This window comes from Pseudorca crassidens, chromosome 14 (assembly GCF_039906515.1).
Source record: "Pseudorca crassidens isolate mPseCra1 chromosome 14, mPseCra1.hap1, whole genome shotgun sequence".
NCBI classification, from domain to species: Eukaryota; Metazoa; Chordata; class Mammalia; order Artiodactyla; family Delphinidae; genus Pseudorca; species Pseudorca crassidens.
Genome location: NC_090309.1, coordinates 24,979,600 through 24,998,528, shown reverse-complemented (window position 1 = coordinate 24,998,528; position 18,929 = coordinate 24,979,600). Strand labels below are relative to the sequence as shown.

Sequence of the window (18,929 nt, the reverse complement as noted above, 5' to 3'; positions counted from 1 at the left end):
AAGTATCTGCCATTTATATAAAAAACAAAGGTCTTTGTGTGTGTATACACACATACCTACTTTTTAAGTAGAGAAAAGGTCTGAAAGGATAACAAAATGAAAACAGCAGTTACCTCTGGGAACATAATTGTGTAAGAATGCTAAATCCGTTTTAGCAATGGCTTGAATTTTCTAGATGAGATTCTACTCTTCATAATTTGTGTAACCAAAATAAACTTTAAAACACTGTTCATACCAGTGAATCATGAGTCTTCACTGTAGTAGAAATCACACACCAATCTGCTAAAATAAATTACATGCAGCTTCAAAACTAGGGGTGATAATGTCAGAGGCCACATGCTCAAATCCTACACGTAATCAATTTTTTCCTGATTGTCTTTTGGGCAACAATTTGCATAATACATTTAGGATGGCCCTCAAGTTATTTAAACAAATAGATTTAACAAAAATTATTTTAGTAAACTCTTTGAAAAATGTTTTTTTTTAAAATTAATTCTCATACACATAGCATGTTTCAAAGTTTTTATTTTATAGTTATTGAGAGTGCCACAAAGAATTTTTTTTTTTTTGGCTGCGCTGGGTCTTCATTGCAGTGCGCGGGGCTCTTTGTTTAGGGGCTCTCACTAGTTGCCGCATGCAGGCCTAGTTGCCCCACAGCATGTGGGATCTTAGTTCCCCAGCCAGGATCGAACCTGAGTCCCCCGCATTGGAAGGTGGATTCTTAACCACTGGACCACCAGGGAAGTCCCTCAATTTCTTTTTGATTCAATGACCTTGCCTCACTTTCTTAATCGCACAAATTTTTTATTAGAAAATGAATCACATGTGCTGAATATTTATTTATTTATAATAAATTAATTTTATTTTTATTTTTGGCTGCATTGGGTCTTCGTTGCTGCACGCAGGCTTTCTCTAGTTGTGGTGAGCAGGGACTACTCTTCATTGTGGTGCGTGGGGGCTTCTCACTGCGGTGGCTTCTCTTGTTGTGGAGCACAGGCTCTAGGTGTGCAGGCTTAAGTAGTTGCGGCACACGGGCTTAGTTGCTCTGTGGTGTGTGGGATCTTCCCAGACCAGTGATTGAACCCGTGTCCCCTGCATTGGCAGGTGGATTCTTAACCACTGCGCCACCAGGCAAGGCCCTGTGCTGAATTTAAAATATTTGTTTCCTAAAGCGAGAGAGAGGCATGGACACATATACACTACCAAACGTAAGGTAGATAGCTAGTGGGAAGCAGCCACATAGCACAGGGAGATCAGCTCGGTGCTTTGTGACCACCTAGAGGGGTGGGATAGGGAGGGTGGGAGGGAGGGAGACGCAAGAGGGAAGAGATATGGGAACATATGTATATGTATAACTGATTCACTTTGTTATAAGGCAGAAACTAACACACCATTGTAAAGCAATTATACCCCAATAAAGATGTCAAAAAAAAAAAATTTGTTTCCTGTCTAGGCCTACCACCAATGACAAAAAAACCACAACAAAAAATAGTAACTACCTAACAAGCGATAACTTAGTACACCAAAAACATACACAAATTTAAAGAAAATGGCAAATGAGGGAAACTATAACATAGCACATTCAAAACATGGGTATCTTTGTTTTGTTTTTGTTTTTATTTTTGGCCGTGCTGTGTGGCTTGCGGGATCTTAGTTCCCCGACCAGGGATTGAACCTGTGACCTCGGCAGTGAAAGTGCAGAGTCCCAACCACTGGATGCCAGGGAATTCCCAGAACATCAGTATCTTTAAAATATAAAGCTCTTACAAATCCATAAGAAAAAGATGAATAGATATTTCAAAAAGAATTACAAATGGCCAAAAGACAAGTAGTCACTCTCTAATAGCCAAAACAAATCATTAAAATAAGATTTTTTTCACCTATTAAGTGCAAGTGAGTTAAAAAAAAGAAAATACCTATTGCTGGTAGAGATTCATTGACCTTTCTTAGACTTCTGTTGGTACAATACATTGGTACACATTTCTGAAGAACAATTTGACAAGCATTAGTTATCAAAAGCCCTAAAATGCCTTAATCAGAATACTTAACAAGTAATTCATCCCGATTAAGATTTTCATTTAAACTCATCTGTAAACAGAGATAGTTAAAATGAAGAGAACTAAAAGAGGTTTTTATGGTTCAGGACAGAAGACCATCCAAGGCCAAAACAGCTATAACAAGCTTCCTTCAACTCCTTTCTTAAGCTGGAAAAGTCGATGGAAAAATCAAATGGAAATGGAAATATGTTAAACTCTTACTGTTCCTGTGTGTCTAATTCCTGCAAACACTGCAAAAAAAAGGGGCAGCCTTTCATGATACCAGAAGGTAGAAGGTGGAAGGAATGGAAAGACAGAGTCCTGCTTTTTGGGTGTTGCAAATCCTCCCCTCCATTACTGGGAATAAAGAAGTGGCAACATTTTTTCTTTTCTTCCTTCTTTCTCCAAGCAAAAGAGCCAAGTGTGACTATATTAAAACCTCATTTTAGTACTTTCCTATAAAGTTCACTCAAACTTCTTCAATTACTGATTTAAGATGGTCTAGGTGATATTCTTCTATGAAGCATTCTGCTTGATTCAAAGCTTTTATTTTCACCAGAATAAGAATTATTTCTTTGACTTCATCCCTGAAAAAAAAAACAAAAAAGCATTTTCCCTTTTAGAAATGCAATGTGTAAGGGCACAGTGAATCATAAGTAGTTAATCTGAAACAAAAACTTTACCTTATGCCAATATCTAAGATAGCATAAAATATTTAGATGCTACCTTCTCCACATAATCATGAAGTTCCAATACAGACTATTAGTGGATGTATTCTGGCAAATTTTAATGTGAATGACTATAAAAAAGGAGAAAAGCATAGATCAAATCTATCAGAAATCTGACTTGTGGTTTGCTGCTACCAGCAGCTTATATGGGCTATCCTGGCAGCAGTATTTATCCACAGATATCATCAAATGTTACAATTTGAGGTTTTAACTTTTTTTCTTTTTGGAGAGGTGGTTTACCAGAATACCACTGTATGTAAATCCTTAAACATCTAGTGCTGTGAATGAGATATCCAAAACAGAGATCTAGCTACTGCTGGGTAAATGCCAGGTTGCAGACCTGTACATAACAAATGTTGAGATTTTGAAATGGCTAGGATAATTAAGAAGACATTTAAAACATGCTTGATAAGAGGCTTTTGATTTATAGTTTTAATTTTAAATTCCCCTGTGATACAGTTTTCTGGAAGTGCTTATTTTGGAAGAGATTTACATTTAAAAATATGAACTAATATGCATGAGGTGTGAATATAAAATATTGAGTGATTCTAAAGATCATACATGAAAATATCTCCTAACTCTTCAGTGACAGTCTTAGATTTTTAAAAGTAAAGTACAAATCTTTCTAAAAATTGCTAAGAATGGAACCCTAAACTATGCTTATGGAGGTACAAATAAAATATGCATTACCTGATTTCACTTGTAGATAATTTACGTGCAGATTGCAGTAAAAACTGGATGAAGTTTTCTAGCTGGGGAATAGATGTTCTCGTGGCAGAATTTTGGAACCATTTTTCTGGTAAACATGCTGCTATCTGATAATCGAAACACATTATTTTTAATAATGACAGTTATTATCTAAGGACTTTAGCTAACATAATTTCATTTAATCCTCATAGTACTCATGTTGGTTGAGTATTATTCTTCCATTTTATAGTTCATGGTTAAATAACTTTTGAGAATTTCCCCTTTTTCTGTCAAGGTTTTATACTTAAAAAAAAATCATATTTTGATACCGAGAGCTTAAAATAGACTACTCTTTATAAATACTTCCTAGTACTTGTAATACTTTCAATACTCTGTATTCCTGAGCGATTAAATTGTACAAAACATTTATAACTAAACACCAGAAATGTGTAGACACAAAATACTTTTAGTTAACATACCTACATTTGACCCTTAAACAATGCAGGGGGTTACGGGCAGTGACCCATTCGCAGTCGAAAACCAGTGTATTAACTTTACAGTCGGCCCTCCATATCTGTGGTTCGGCATCCAAGGATTCAACCAACTGTGGATTGTGTAGTACTCTAGTATGTATTTATTGAAACAATCCATGTAGAAGTGGACCCATGCAGTTCAAACCTGTGTTGTTCAAGGGTCAACTGTATAAAATAGGTACTTTTTTTTTTTTTTTTTTCCTGCGGTATTCGGGCCTCTCACTTCTGTGGCCTCTCCCGTTGCGGAGCACAGGCTCCGGACGCGCAGGCTCAGCGGCCATGGCTCACGGGCCCAGCCGCTCCGCGGCATGTGGGATCTTCACGGACCGGGGCACAAACCCGTGTCCCCTGCATCGGCAGGCGGACTCTCAACCACTGCGCCACCAGGGAAGCCCAAAATAGGTACATTTAATATGATTTCACAGTAAGAAATTGGGTGAGTTTGTGTATAATCTACATGAAGAAATAAATCAAGGTCATTCTAAGATACACTGAGTGAAAAAAATTAATTATGGTTTTGATTTTCTTGTAATTTAATACATTTCTTTAAATGTCCATGGCAGCATAAAGAGTCAATGTATGTGCATTCATTTTTTTTCTTTTGGGGGGGAAAATAACCCCAAACAACACTTACCATCATCATGTTAAAGGTAATGCATGATTTGGGGAAAAGTTTTGGAAAAAAAGAAAAATGTTAACAAAATAAAAAAGAAAAGAAAAACGTCCTCATAGCAGAAGGAAGAATTATTTTAAAAAAGGAGAGAGAATGGGAGCAAGGAAAAATCTGAGATCATACTATTTAAAGAAATTCTTGGTTTTGCTATAGTTGGTAAGATCAAGATCAGTACGTACTTCTAGAAAGTAGAAAGTTGCACCATATATATATTATAAAATATGTTAAATGAAAGTTCTGGAATGCACTCTTTCTAAAATAAATCTGACTGGTCAACACTAAAAACACAGTTGAGGAAAATGATTTACCCTATTTTTTAATCACCTTTATCAATTATCCAGAAAAAATACAGACACACTGATTGCCTAAGGCAGAAAGTCCTATAAGTCTTATCATGCAAACTGTATCTTTTTAAAGTTTAAAAACCAGCCCTTACTGGCTTGGAATTTAATGTCATTTGCCCTTGCTTTCCCCTTGTTTTGTACCACAAGTCTCAATAAAATTCTGAAGGAACTATCTAGCTTTTCCATAAATGATCCTGGGACTTATAAACACATTGTCTTGGTCTGGTTTTCTGGCCACAAGCTGTGGAGAGAATGTCATATATCCTCTTCCTTACTTCTGCATAGTAGAGCCTACGGTCAAAGAGAACTAAACTGAAACCTGAAACACAAATAGGATGGATGATGATTGAAGTTTCTGGTAGATAATGTAGTTTAAAACTACATGAAATAAAAACCACAGCTAGAAAAATGGAGGTTGTCTAGGAACTGCTATCTAATATTACATATATATTTATATTTTTAAAAATTTTATTTAAGAATGTAAATATTTTCCCACATTCTTAAAATGTTTTCCTCATGACTTTTATCTTATGGATAGACACTAATGTTTTTAGACATTTAGGTTCTTTCCAACTGTCAGCTATTATAAATAACGCTACAATACTATTCTTTGTACGTAGAAACCTTTATGCACATCTGATTTTTTAACATAGGATAATTTCCTAGAAGTAAAACTGCTGAGTAAAAGGGTATAAACTTTAAAGGTTTTATATCAATCATGCCAAAATAGTTTCCAGAATTGTATTCCTCTTTCCATAGTGCAAAAACTATTTCCCAGAATTGCCACTCCATACGTTCTAGATGAATGGTATCCCTGGAATGATGTGGGGCTGTTGTTTCCCTGTGCTTACGACAATACTGGAAATTATAATGGAAATAACAGCAAAAAATTTGCCAGCATAACAGGTAAAAACAATATCCTTACTGTATTATTTGCAATTCTCTGATTATTAGTATTGTTAATATTTTTCACATGTTTAGAAGTTATCTTTGCATATTCTTGTTTTGGTGAATTAGGCAATTCACCATGTTGCATGTCTTTGGGTCATTTTCAATAAGAATATTTGAATTGTTTACTGCTTTTTAAAAATGTGGGTATTTATCCTCGTTATGCATTGTAACTTATTTTTCTGTTTTTCAACTTTCTTTTTAACTTTTCGTTATAGAAAATTTCAAACATAAACAACAGGAGAAAGAGTAAGTATAGTGAGCCCAATGAACCCATCTTCCAGTTTTAACAATAATCAAATAATCCTGATACATTTTTGGTTTACTGAAGTTTTATATTTTTGTCAAATCTATTATTTTTTCTCACCATTTTTGCTTTTAAGTTCAGAAAGGACTCCCTTAACATCAGGTATAGTCATTTATCTTCTTAGTACAATATTTTATAGTTTCATTTTTTTACACTTAATTCTTTACTTCACCTGTAATTTACATTGGTATGTAGTGAGAGGTGAGGATCTAACATTCATTTTGTAAACAGTTAACCAGTATACTTTTTTAAAATACTGGGTTCTTCTGGGTTTCTAGTCTGTTAAATTAATTTGTTGTTAATGTGAGTACCATAATTTTAATTATTTTGCTACAAAATTGATTTTAATAACTAAATTTTAAAAATGATAAAATTAGAATCAGTTTCTACACAACTTACCTGGTTGCACTTTTTAACAACATCTGGCCCAGGTATGGCATTGAGAAGAGCTATAATAAGATAACGATTCAGCAGCTTCCCTAGTCCTAGCTCTTGCAAAGTGTCTTCTGGGAGGAGTTCATTCCAAAGAAGAATATTGCGGAAGAGCTAAAACACAATAAAATGTCAAGTGAATGTGTACCTTTTCTCCAAAGGAAAACTGTAATAGTATCCAACAAACATAAAAAGTTGGTCAAACTCTTTTAAACTCTCACTACAATTGGCACTGTTGGAACTGTAAATTTTAGAATCAACAGAAAACATTTCTGAATAAACACTTGATTCTTTCCAACCTCCATATATTTGTTCATCCTATTTTCATTTTTTTAGGACAACCGCTCAAAATCTATTTCAAATTACCTTGCTGGAGCCTTTCCTGATCAATAATCTTCCTTCTCAATCCATACTCTCCTGGAGGCTCGGGCCATCAGATACAAGACCACAGGACCTCAGGATTCATAAAAGCACTGCTGTTAAAGCCTGTGTTACTGTTACCAATGTGTGACCTTCAGAAATCAATCAAACCTGAGAACTTCACTGCTCTAATATAGAAAATAAGATTAATAATAACCTGTGACTTTGGAGATACCTTGGGTAAAATACTTTTTAGAAAATCTAATAAAAGTAACATGGGTTGCATTTCCCTCCTCTAAATGCAGATCTTTCTGTGAATTTTATGGTATCTTCCACTTTCTTTCCAGTAATATATGTATCACGCTAGGTGCTAAACTACATCCAATTGTACTAATATGCAATGCCTTTTCACAATGTCATTTTTGATGTTGCTCCCTCTTCTTGAAAAGCCTTTTCCCTGACTCAACCACATGACAAGTATTGATTCACCCTATCAAAATTGTTCTTGCTGAGGTCACCCACTACCTTATCATCATCAAATCCAGTAAAAAAATTTGTCTTCTTTCTAATTCTCTTCAGTGGCATTAACGCTCTGTCTTCGTTCTTGAAGGCCCTTCACTTAGTTTCCCTGATGCCACTCTCTTATGATCATTCTTAGTTTCACAACTCATTCTTAAGGCCTCTCTGAAGACTCCACTTTCTCTGCCCACCTCTTATCTCAGTATCTCCTAAGGGTCTATCCTTAGCCTTCTTCTCATGCTTCACGCAATCTCCTCAGAGGTTGTCATTCATGACCATGCCTCCAAATATTGCCTATATGTGGTTGACTCCCAAATCTCCAGCTCAGATCTGTCCCCTGCAATTCAGAATCATATATCCAATTGCCTCCATTTGTCCCATAGATATTAAATTCGCTATGTCCAAAACAGATCTTATCTCTCCTCCCAAACCTTTTCTTCTTCCTGTAACCCCTCCAAGCCCTCAAAGAATGTCATCATAAGTTACCAGGTTGCCAAAGTCAAAAACTTGACTAACACCCTACATTCTTCATACGTAATTAATATCTTTTGAATCCATCTTTTCCTTACCTTCCTTTGCCACTGACTTAGCACCAACTTCATCCTGTATCATTTAGACTAGGGGTGAGACAACTATGGCTTGTGATATAAATACAGCTTACTGCCTGTTTTCGTAGAGTTGGTGAACTAAGAATGTTTATTTATTTATTTATGTATGTATTAAAGTATTTATTTATTTGGCTGCGTCAGGTCTTAGTTGCGGCATGAGGGATCTTCATTGCAGCATGCGGGACTGTGGCACGTGGGCTCTTTAGGTTGTGGCATGCGGACTCTTAGTTGCAGCATGGGAGATCTAGTTCCCTGACCAGGGATCAAACCCCCAGGCCCCTGCATTGGGAGCGTGGAGTCTTAACCACTGGACTGCCAGGGAAGTCCCAAGAATGGTTTTTATAATTTTAAATGACAGTAAAGCTTACTGAACCAAAGACATGCGCTCATTTGTTTACATATTGTCTATGCTGTTTGTACTACAGTGGCGGAGCTGAACAGTTCAACAGAGACCATATGACCTACAAAGCCTAAAATATTTACTGTCTGGTCCTTTACAGAATTTTGCTGATCTTCACTCTATAGTAAACTTTTTAAAAAATAAAAACAATTATTTTATTTCTGCCGTTTTCTGCTTACCTTTAGACCTGACCAGAACTGTCTTTCTTGGAACTTTGAATGTGGTGACATTCTGTTTTCTACAGCACTAATTTGAAGCAAAAGAAAGAGAAAGAAGAAAATGCAAATGACTGTTCTTCTTTCAGAAACAGAGTTTAAAAACCTGAATGGTTTTGTTTTTTTAAAATCAACCAAACTAAGCCTTAACAGAATATAAAAGGAGGTGCTCTGGTGATACCTACTAAAATTACAAATGCATGCACACTTTGACTGAATAAATCCATGTCTGAGAATGCCTTCTGTAGATACATTTCCACATGTACAGAATAATATGTCCGTAAAATTATTCCCAACATTGTTAGTAATGGTTTACTGCTTACATTCTCGTCAATTACAGTACATCTATATAATGGCATATTGTGCAGCTTAAAAAAGACTGAGGAAACAACTTATGTGATGTCATAAAAAGATCTCAAAGATGTACTAAGTCAAAAAAGTAAGGTACAAAACAATGGTTATGACTACAATATACTTACTTTATAAGTAAATATATAAAAAAGGAGAGGAAAATAAGATTAATTCTAATTGCATTATAAGTATTAAAATTCTATAAGTATTTAATTCTAATTGCATAAAGAAATTCTGAAAAGGTAAAAAAAATTACCAACATTGGGCATTCTTGCATGCATGTATGTGTACAGAGAAGGAAGGTCAAAAACTGGGTGGATGGAGGTCAGGAATGGGAGGGAGTAAGACTTTTCCTTTTAAACATAAACAAAGTTTAAAAATACACATTCATACTTTTTAACCATGGGACTATATTACTTATCTAAAATATTACAAACCTTACTGGGGGGGAATTTTTACATGCAGGCATCTCTTCAGGATTCACATTAACTAGCAAGCTTAGAAGTTCCTTTCTTTTCTTTCCATACAGCTCTTCCATCCTGTAAGTACTCTACAGCTTCAGTTCATGATCCATTACTATAACTGATGCCTTCTTAACAAATGTAAGAATATGCATCAAATACTACTTGTTTGATCATTTAAAGGTAAATACAGAATTCAAAGATGCAGTTTCTGGCCCCTCAGTGATGTTCCAGGCCTTATGCTGGGCTTTCCGTGTCAGGCATTGTTCTGAGCACTCTCTTCATCTTCACAATGTCCTGTGAGGTAGGCATTAATGTAATGCCCAATTTTATATACAAGGACACTGATGCACAGAAAGGCCCAAGGTCAAATATCTAGTAATGGTGAATCTGGGCTCCAGAATCTGTGGTTCTAAGCACTCTGCCATGCCAACTGTCATGTTCTTAGGAATATCATTAACCACCACCCCCAACCAAAAAACCCCCCTAAAACCTATGTCCAAGTGCCAGACATCATACACGGCAATATAAAAGGTGACTGAAAAATATCTGTTGAAATCTCAATTTGCATCCTAATAGGTTATGTGTGTTTTGTAAACACTTAATACATTTAGTGTCTTCTACATTACATTCTTAAATGAATCTGTATTACAGGAGTAACTATTTCATAAAATCTAGAAATTAGCAACTCTTACCTCTCTGGATATAGAGGAATAAAAACATCATCATCTATTGCCTTCTTCATTCTTGAAACAATGGGTTTAAGTAAATCCTATTTTTAAAAAATTTAAAAGCATCACTGATAGTTATAGGTAGAAATGTGTTTACCAAAAGAAGCAATTTTAACAGAATAGTGCAAATTTGTACACACTCACAGACTTAGGTGTTAAAATAACTATCAACTAGGTACAAGAGAACTTCGTTCATCCATGGTGTTGCATGTTGCAGTAGTTGGTGCCTTTTCACTGCAGCACAATATTCTGTTGCATGATGGAACATTTATTTAGATGGTCTTCAGTTTAGGGGTTACTATGAATCACGTTGCTATAAAAGTTCTTGTAGAACATGTCTTTTAGTATGCATGGGCATACAATTCTAATGGGCATATGTAGAGATAGAACTGCTGGAATACAGTTCATGTTTATATGTTCAACTTTGTACAGAATGCCAAATTGTTTTCTGAAATAGTGGTATGCCATTTATATTCCCACTAGCCATGTATGAGAAATCCTGTTTCTCTACACCCTTACTAAATCCTGGTATTTTTAGGGTTTTTAAATACTTGCAATTCTGGTGAGTATGTAGTCATATTTTATTATGTTTTAATTTTTATTTTCCTATTGAATAATCTGATGTTAAGCATCTTCTCATATTCTTATTTACCATTTGGATATGTCCCTTTGCAAAGTATCCAATTAAGATGCTTGTCTACATATGTTTTTTTTTTTAATTTAAATTAGGTTCTATCTCTTATTGATTTGTAGATGCTTTATAAATATGGTTTCTTCACTGGTTTGTCAATATCCTTTGACATAGTATATTCACTTTGGCAAATTCATTTTATTGTTTGTATATCAAAAATTGAAAATAACCAAAACATTGAATCATGGGAACTTTTAAGGACATCATGTTATGTCCATCCAGTGCATGAAATATTTAGCTAAAGTTTACGAAGACTGTAGTAACATGCAAATTTAAATGTTTAATATTTAAGTGGAAGAAGTAGGATACAAGTGTACATGTCCATTAGTATTAAAATTCTGAAATAAAAGGTAGGCTGAAAATATCCTACAGCGGTATCAGTCTTTATACTAGGATAAAAATTTCTATAATAAGATACTGGTCTTACACTTAAAAAAGGAATCCATATTTGAAAAATGGAAACGGCATACTACATATTAGAGGGAAAGTTATTTTTTTAAGTCAGTGACAATGTGTGTAGCACAAATTAAGCTGTCATATACCCTATACTAAGCAAGTTACTCATAAATGTAGAATTCAACCAAATATATTTTTTCATAAAAGGTGTATCTAACTGAAGTCCTGTTTCTCTTTTCACTTAAATATCTGTAACATATTCCTCAAATGGCTGCATATCAATATTAACATTAAAAACAAAAACTCAATTTTCTTTTACTCTCTCAAACATTTTGAATTCTTTTTTTTTTTTTTTTTTGCGGTACGTGGGCCTCTCACTGTTGTGGCCTCTCCCGTTGTGGAGCACAGGCTCTGGACGTGCAGGCTCAGCGGCCATGGCTCACGGGCCCAGCCGCTCCGCGGTATGTGGGATCTTCCCGGACTGGGGCACGAACCTGTGTCCCCTGCATCGGCAGGCGGACTCTCAACCACTGCGCCACCAGGGAAGCCCTCTTGAATTCTTTTAAAATACAATTATGCTTTGATTTTTTTCCACTTAATGTAAATTATTTTGAATCTCAGCCTTGATAAATATTTCCATATTAATTTTTGTTTCTTAAAAATAGTTCTCTAAAAAATGCTATAAAGGACTTTATTGAGTCAAATGACAGAAGTAGAATATGGATGGTAGATTAAGTACTGTTAAATTTACTGAAATTGCTAACTGTACTATGGTTATGTAACAGACTATCCTTAGCAAATATGCAACTTACTCTCAAACTGCTCAGGAGAAAAAAAATTGTGTGTGTGTGTGTATATCTAATGGGAGAGCAAACACTAATGCAAATGGGGCAAAATATTAACGACAAGTCAATCTGGGTAAAAGGCCTATGAATATGCTATTTTTAATCATGAGAGTTTTCTGTAAGTTTGCCATTATTTCTAAATAATTGTTTAAAACAAAAGAAAACTTAAATTCACATATTTTATAACTTGGAGCTCATTAACTTTTCCAAGTAGTAAAATATCTTTGGTGGAAAAACAAAGTTCTCTAAAGCGTAAAGTTTTAACAACTACAGACACTTCTGTACACAGACTTTATTTTTATTATTTTTATTTTCTTATTGAAAAGTTCTTTAAATTCTACAATGCTTTACAATTTTCAAAAGTTTCACACACATGATAAAAATATGGGATGCTTCATGAATCTGTGTGTCACCCTTGCACAGGGGCCATCCTAATCTGTGTATCATTCCAATTTTAGTATGTGTGTTGCCGAAGTGAGCACTGTATAGAGACTCTAAAACAGCTCAGAAAAGGCACTTAAAAGCTCTGGCTGGTAGTTTTTATGATGCTCTGCACATCCATAGTGATAATCCTGGGTGGCATGGGCAGATGTTGAGGCCCTCAGGGGAGAATGAGAGTAGGTGCTCACCACAGCAAGAGCAGCATTACTTTTGTGTGTGTCTGTGTACAGGGATGTGTAAGACTTTATTTGAAAAGTTTCTGTGGATAGAAAAAGAAATTTGAAAACTACCAATCTATCTAAGCATTCATCTGATGTCACTTTCACATTTCCACTAACCGGTCAACCAACCTATGCACTATCCCCTGAGGCTGTGCATAACTTCGGGCATCTTTTGACTATTAGATTTCAGTTAATGAGAAACAAACTTCTCTCCCCTACTACACCTTCCATACGTTGGTCCCGGTTACTTCTCAGGATCATGCAGAGCAAATCTAATCATCCTTCCCTATGAAAACTCTTCAGGTTTAAGATTGATATCTCACTTTTCTACATTTTCTCTTTCCCATACCATCTTAGACACTCTCCATTTAATATACTTTAACCTAAAATTAAATGCAAAATACCCAGGGAAGTCTTACTTGTGAGGAAAGCACATACAACATTTTTACTCAAAAGAGCAGACACCTAGTAGGATGAACTCCCATTAGTCTTTCTGCTACTCAAGTGACACTGTTGACTCATATTGGGTTTATGGTTGATTATAATCCCTCTCTGTTACCTATGGTTGCTTCAAAGCTTGCCTCTCCCATCTTGTATTTATGCAGTTGAATTTTTGAACACAATGGTAGGACATATGTATATTCCTTTTACATTTTATGTTTTGAGAGTCAGTCCATTTTCTCAGTATTTTGAAATTCTTTTGGATTCTAATTCTTTTATCCATAGATCTATGACAGAATTCCTAGCTTTCTGCCATTGAGAAATTTTATTAGCATGTATTTTACATCTTCATCCAGTTCAATAAAAATACTGAACAGGACAAAGCTGAGAAGATTCTGGCCCTATGGGTCAGTATTCTTTAGGTATACTCTACCAGTTTTCTGTATATCTGACTATACCATATCTTTTCCCATTTGATCCGTAAGAAAATCTTAACATATTTAAATACATTATCTACTGTACCTGTACAGTACCTTATTTATCAGTGAAAGTAACTGAGATAATATGGAAGAATATGCTTTGATAAACAGTTGTTTGTATTTAGGAACCCCATCAATGAAAGATTACAGTAAACACTGCTTTCTTATTTTAAGTGCTCGTAATCCATCTCTGTAATAATCTATTTTAGAACATTAACCAGAATCAAAACTATTCTCACCAGACATTAGTTTACAGAATCATTTGTTTTTCACTTCAAAATCAGGAACTATGCTGTCTGACTTGTTCTTCTGGAACCTTTCTCATTCTCTTCAATTCTTAAATATCACTGAAACAAATCACTGGCAAACTGTGTTACTAACCTGGAATATTACGTAGTACACTGACTCTCAAGTAGGGATAATTTTGCCGTGCCTCAGAATATTTAAAGTCTAGAGATATTTTTGGTTGTCAAGACGGGGAAGTGCTACTGGCATCTAGTGAGTAGAGACCAGGGGATCTTAATGCATAGGACAGCCTCCCACAAAGAACTATCTGTTCCAAATGCCAAGAGTGCCAAAGTTGAAAGTCCTGATGTAGTTCTAGTCTCCTACGAATGCAAAGACCCCATTTTCAACATTCAGAGTGGGATGGCTTCCAGAATTAAAATTACCAGTATAAAGACTTCATGAGTGAATCCATAATACCACTGAAAGACTTTAGTGGTTACAAAGTGCTGGGCCTGCCACTTTAATCTTTTAAAAGTGACTTGGAACTCTGGGCCCCAGCTCCTTCACCTGTAAGATGCAATTAAAGTCAACACATTTTACAAGGTTGCGACGATCAAATGAGAAAATGTGAAAGTGTTTAAAAAATGGCAAAGCACTATTTACATTTGGGCTATAGTTAAATAATCCCACATAGAGAGCAAATACAGGACTATATAGCTGCTTCCTTGTAGCTCTAACCTACTAATCTTGGTTCTATGCTTTATAACAACACAGAATAAATCTATTCCTTCTTCAAATATAAACACTATCTCTATGCACATCTTCTTTTTAGTTGAATCTCTCTAATTCCTGCATGATTTTCACATGTTTTTATCCTGTTGGGGTAAGTGGAAAATGCCCTTTCTCCATCAGTTGCTACTGTTCAAATCCTATTCCTTCCTTCAGGTCCCTGCTCAAATGCCACATCTAACAAAAATTCTTTCACTGCAGAAAGTAAATTCTCTCTCCTGCCTCTCTTTTGAGGTTCATAGCCCTTTATCTGGGCCACTCATGGGGAGGCAATGTGGTCAGTGAGATGAGCCTGGGCTTTAAAGACTAATAACCAAGGTACAAATCCTAGTTCTGACTCAAGGCTTTACTGTGAACAACTTTTCAAGATTCAGATTCTTCAACTGTAAGATTAAGCTATCACCGTTGTTAACAGGATTGCTGGGACTAAGTGGGATGATACAAGAATAAGACCTAACAGAGTGCCTAGTACATAGCAGGAGTTAGATAAACAAGTGCTCCTGGTCACTCCCACTTACTTCCTATTTGAAATAACAGTTTATGTACATCTTGTTTCCTCTAAGATAACATGCTTCTTAAAGGCAGAATCATGCTGGTATCCCTATTCTCCCTCTTATTTCTTACAACTTCCCTCCTTCATGACAGCAATTTCAAGTGCTAAAACTTACTGGTGTTCAGAATATGAATATGACACGTCTCCTTGCTTTTTCAACCATCTTGGTTATTCCACTCTGGGTACCCTCCAGTCTGTCAGTCTCTCTCTTAATTCTCTTAAAACTCAACGTAAAATTGGATTACTTATTTAACTGCATGAGTATACAATATTATCAACAAACAGAATTATAAAAAAGAGTACTACAATAAGAGTAAGATTCAACACTCTCAAAAGAGCCTCTAAAAAGTTCCTTCCTCTTTATGTCTTATGTTCAGTGAAACTCAATTCTAAATTATGCTAAGATGAGAATCTATCCTATTGAAGCTTGAATCCTCAAAGAGATTACTGTTCTCAACTTTGGCAGATTATAGAAAACTAGTTAGTATAATGAACGTTAGCCTAGTTTTAAAATCATTGTTAAAGTAAGGTCATAATACTACTACACTTTTGCCAAAAAACAAAGGTAATTAGTATTTTTTTCTTTTAGAAGGAATGAATTTGCACTAATATATTTATGCCTTTTCGTCTCTGCAGGGCCAATGTATATTCACAAACCTGAAAGACAGCTGGCTGGGCCATGAGAACACAAATCAGACCACTGAACAGAGAGAAATAAGCTAATAAGAATGAAAGTAATAATCTGGATCTTATTGAATGTATGTGTATCCTTTTATAAGCATTACCATTCCTGTAAGAGTGTTCAGAAATATCAAGGTGTATTCTTTCATCTTATTAATTATAAAGAGCAAAGAATGGTCAATCCTAAATATTTTTCCCTAAATAGTTTTCTGATAATTACGTCTGCATCTTCCGTAAACAAAGATTTATAATAAATTTTATTGATTTACAAATATATCAAGAAATTCATAATTCTAGAAATTATTACCTGTTTGCCTTTACTAATAACTTCATTTTCACAAGTGGAATGTTCTTCAAAAATCATTCTGCTCTGTGTTATTAAATTTGTTGTCTGTGAGGTTGACAAGGGATCCCAAATGAATTCTACAAAGTCTGAAACAAAAATTTTTGGTGGTGCACAATTTAGTTACTAGACTGAGCTTTGCTTGTCACATATAAACAATTGAGGCCTTTAGCAAACACTACTTCCCTCCTTATATGGTTTAAAATCCATGACAATCAGTACCATTATGTATTTGCATACACTCTCTGTTGTTGCAGTCTGGCTCAACTGCAACCCTAGTTAAATCACCTTGTCACAGCATCTGTGCCTGCAACCATGCAGCTAAAACATGGCTGGAAAAAAATACACTTTAAATTGATCACCATGAAACTCCAGTGAGACCTTACTGCTGCCCAGCAATCACATTCTGTTTCCCTGGCCCATTCTCCTTCCCTCTGGCCTAGACAATTATTTCCTGCCTTATCCTTCCCCCTTGCTCTCAGTTAATGGACTCTTCCAGATGACTACTTCTTATGTTTTCTTTTCTCCACACTTGCTCTCACTCTCAGCTGATTACTTCCCCATTTGATGAGAAAAATAGAATCAATCCGAAGAGAAGCTCCACAAGGTCCTCCTACAGCATGTACACAACTACAAGCACCTGTGCTCATAAACTCTAACTTGTCTCCTGTTCCTATGGACGAAGCACTACACTCCTTGCCAAGGCCAACACTTTATTTGTACAAAAGACCCCAACGCCTTTGGCTTTCTTGAAGATCCTGTTCCCGGAATTCTGCCCTCTCATTTCCACTGGATCTTTTCTATCAGTCTACAATTATTTCTCCTGTATTAAAAATAATCCCTCTCTTGACCCTACTTTCCCCTCCAGTGCTGTTTTACTTCTTTGCTTCATTTTATAACAAAATTACTTAAAAAACTTCCTATCTCCATTTTCTCTCCTCAAACTCCTGAATTCACTTCAGTTAGGCCTTACCTCCAACTATTCTCCTAAACTACTCTTACTAAGTCACAGATAACCTTCACATTTGTAAAATCTAATGGTTGATTCTACTCCCCATCTGATTTATCAGCAACAATTGCAACACTTTTCTTTACTTGGCTTCCAGGATACTACTCCCGTTTCCCACCTACCTCTCTGGTCTCCTTTACTGTCTGTTTGTCATCTTGTTGACTTTCTAAATGCTGGAGTACCTCAGGACTCTGGTCACTTACCTTCTCTTTCCTATTTATATTTATACTTTATACAGAATTCAACCACTTTCCAGCCACCTCCACTTTTAACACTCAAGCCTAAGCTACTATCATCTGTTGCTTGGATTACTGCAAAAGTTTCCTAACTGGGCTGCCTACAGTTCATTCTCAACACAATAACCAGAGTAATTCTGTTAAAATGTTAAGGCAGATCTCGTCACTTCTCTGCTCTAAACTCTCCAACTGCTTCTCACTCTTTCACTTAAGTAAAAGTCCTTACAAATGATTATAAGGCCCCATATGACACAGCCAGTCATCCTGCTCACCTCTTCTTAGTCTCCCCCTTGCTCACTCTACTAAAGTTACCCTGGCTTATGTGCTGTTTTTCAAGCAAATCAGGCTAGCTCCTGCCTCAGGGCCTTTGTACTTGCTGTTTCTGCTGCCTTGGATGCTGTTACCTCAGATATTCACATGGCCCACTTCTTTACTTCCTTTTGGAATCTGCTCATTTGTGACCTTCCCAGGAAAGCTTTCCCTGGCCAGCCTATTTTAAATTGCACTACTCTTTCATAATTTGTATCTCTTTCCCTTACTTTATTTTTCTCCTTGGCCCTTTTAACCCACATACTCTAGATTTTATTTATTTATCTTATTATCCTTTGTCTTCTTCATGGAATGTAAGCTCCATGAGAGCAGGGATTATTATTTTGTTCATTGTTGTATACACTGAAGTAACAACTGTGCTTGACCCTTGTAAAATACATGTTAAATAACTTTTTAAATTTTTCTTTGCGGTACGCGGGCCTCTCACTGTTGTGGCCTCTCCTGTTGCAGAGCACAGGTTCCAGACGCGCAGGCTCAACGGCCATGGCTCACGGGCCCAGCTGCTCCGCGGCATGTGGGATCTTTCCCAGACCGGGGCACGAACCCGTGTCCCCTGCATTGGCAGGCGGACTCTCAACCACTGCGCCACCAGGGAAGCCCTAAATAACTTTTAAAAATGTAAATAGGTTAAAAAGAAACATCCCAGGTCAAATATAAAACAGTGATTTCTCAGGCATCTAGAAGGTTAGGCTTGTAATAATCTTAGAAATATTTGGTCAACTAATACTGAGAGCCTACTATGCGCCTAACATTAACGACAGGAAACAAAGCAATAAGTAAGACTAGGTAACTGCCTCTGAACAATTCTGGCTAATGGCAAATACAAACATTTAGGTAAGCAATTATAATTTAATGCATAGATGCCACCCTAAGTATGAGTTCAGAGTGCCACAGGAACCCTGAAAGGTATGCC

General features: G+C 36.0%; 1 protein-coding gene and 1 non-coding gene across 2 annotated transcripts in view; both read right to left on the bottom strand.

Moving 5' to 3' along the window:
* Nucleotides 1-508: 508 nt before the first annotated feature.
* Nucleotides 509-18,929, bottom strand: part of GCFC2 (GC-rich sequence DNA-binding factor 2) — a 75,152-nt gene continuing 56,731 nt past the window's right edge. The window contains exons 12-17 of the mRNA XM_067704550.1: nt 16,406-16,530; nt 10,298-10,374; nt 8,755-8,821; nt 6,656-6,802; nt 3,455-3,579; nt 509-2,623 (exon numbers count right to left, since the gene is read on the bottom strand). Coding sequence (XP_067560651.1) covers nt 2,506-2,623; nt 3,455-3,579; nt 6,656-6,802; nt 8,755-8,821; nt 10,298-10,374; nt 16,406-16,530 — 659 coding nt within the window. The 3' untranslated portion in view covers nt 509-2,505. The remainder of the gene's footprint in view (nt 2,624-3,454; nt 3,580-6,655; nt 6,803-8,754; nt 8,822-10,297; nt 10,375-16,405; nt 16,531-18,929) is intronic.
* Nucleotides 12,644-12,747, bottom strand: LOC137206280 (U6 spliceosomal RNA). Its single transcript, XR_010934595.1, has one exon. It is a non-coding gene; the product is annotated as a U6 spliceosomal RNA (small nuclear RNA).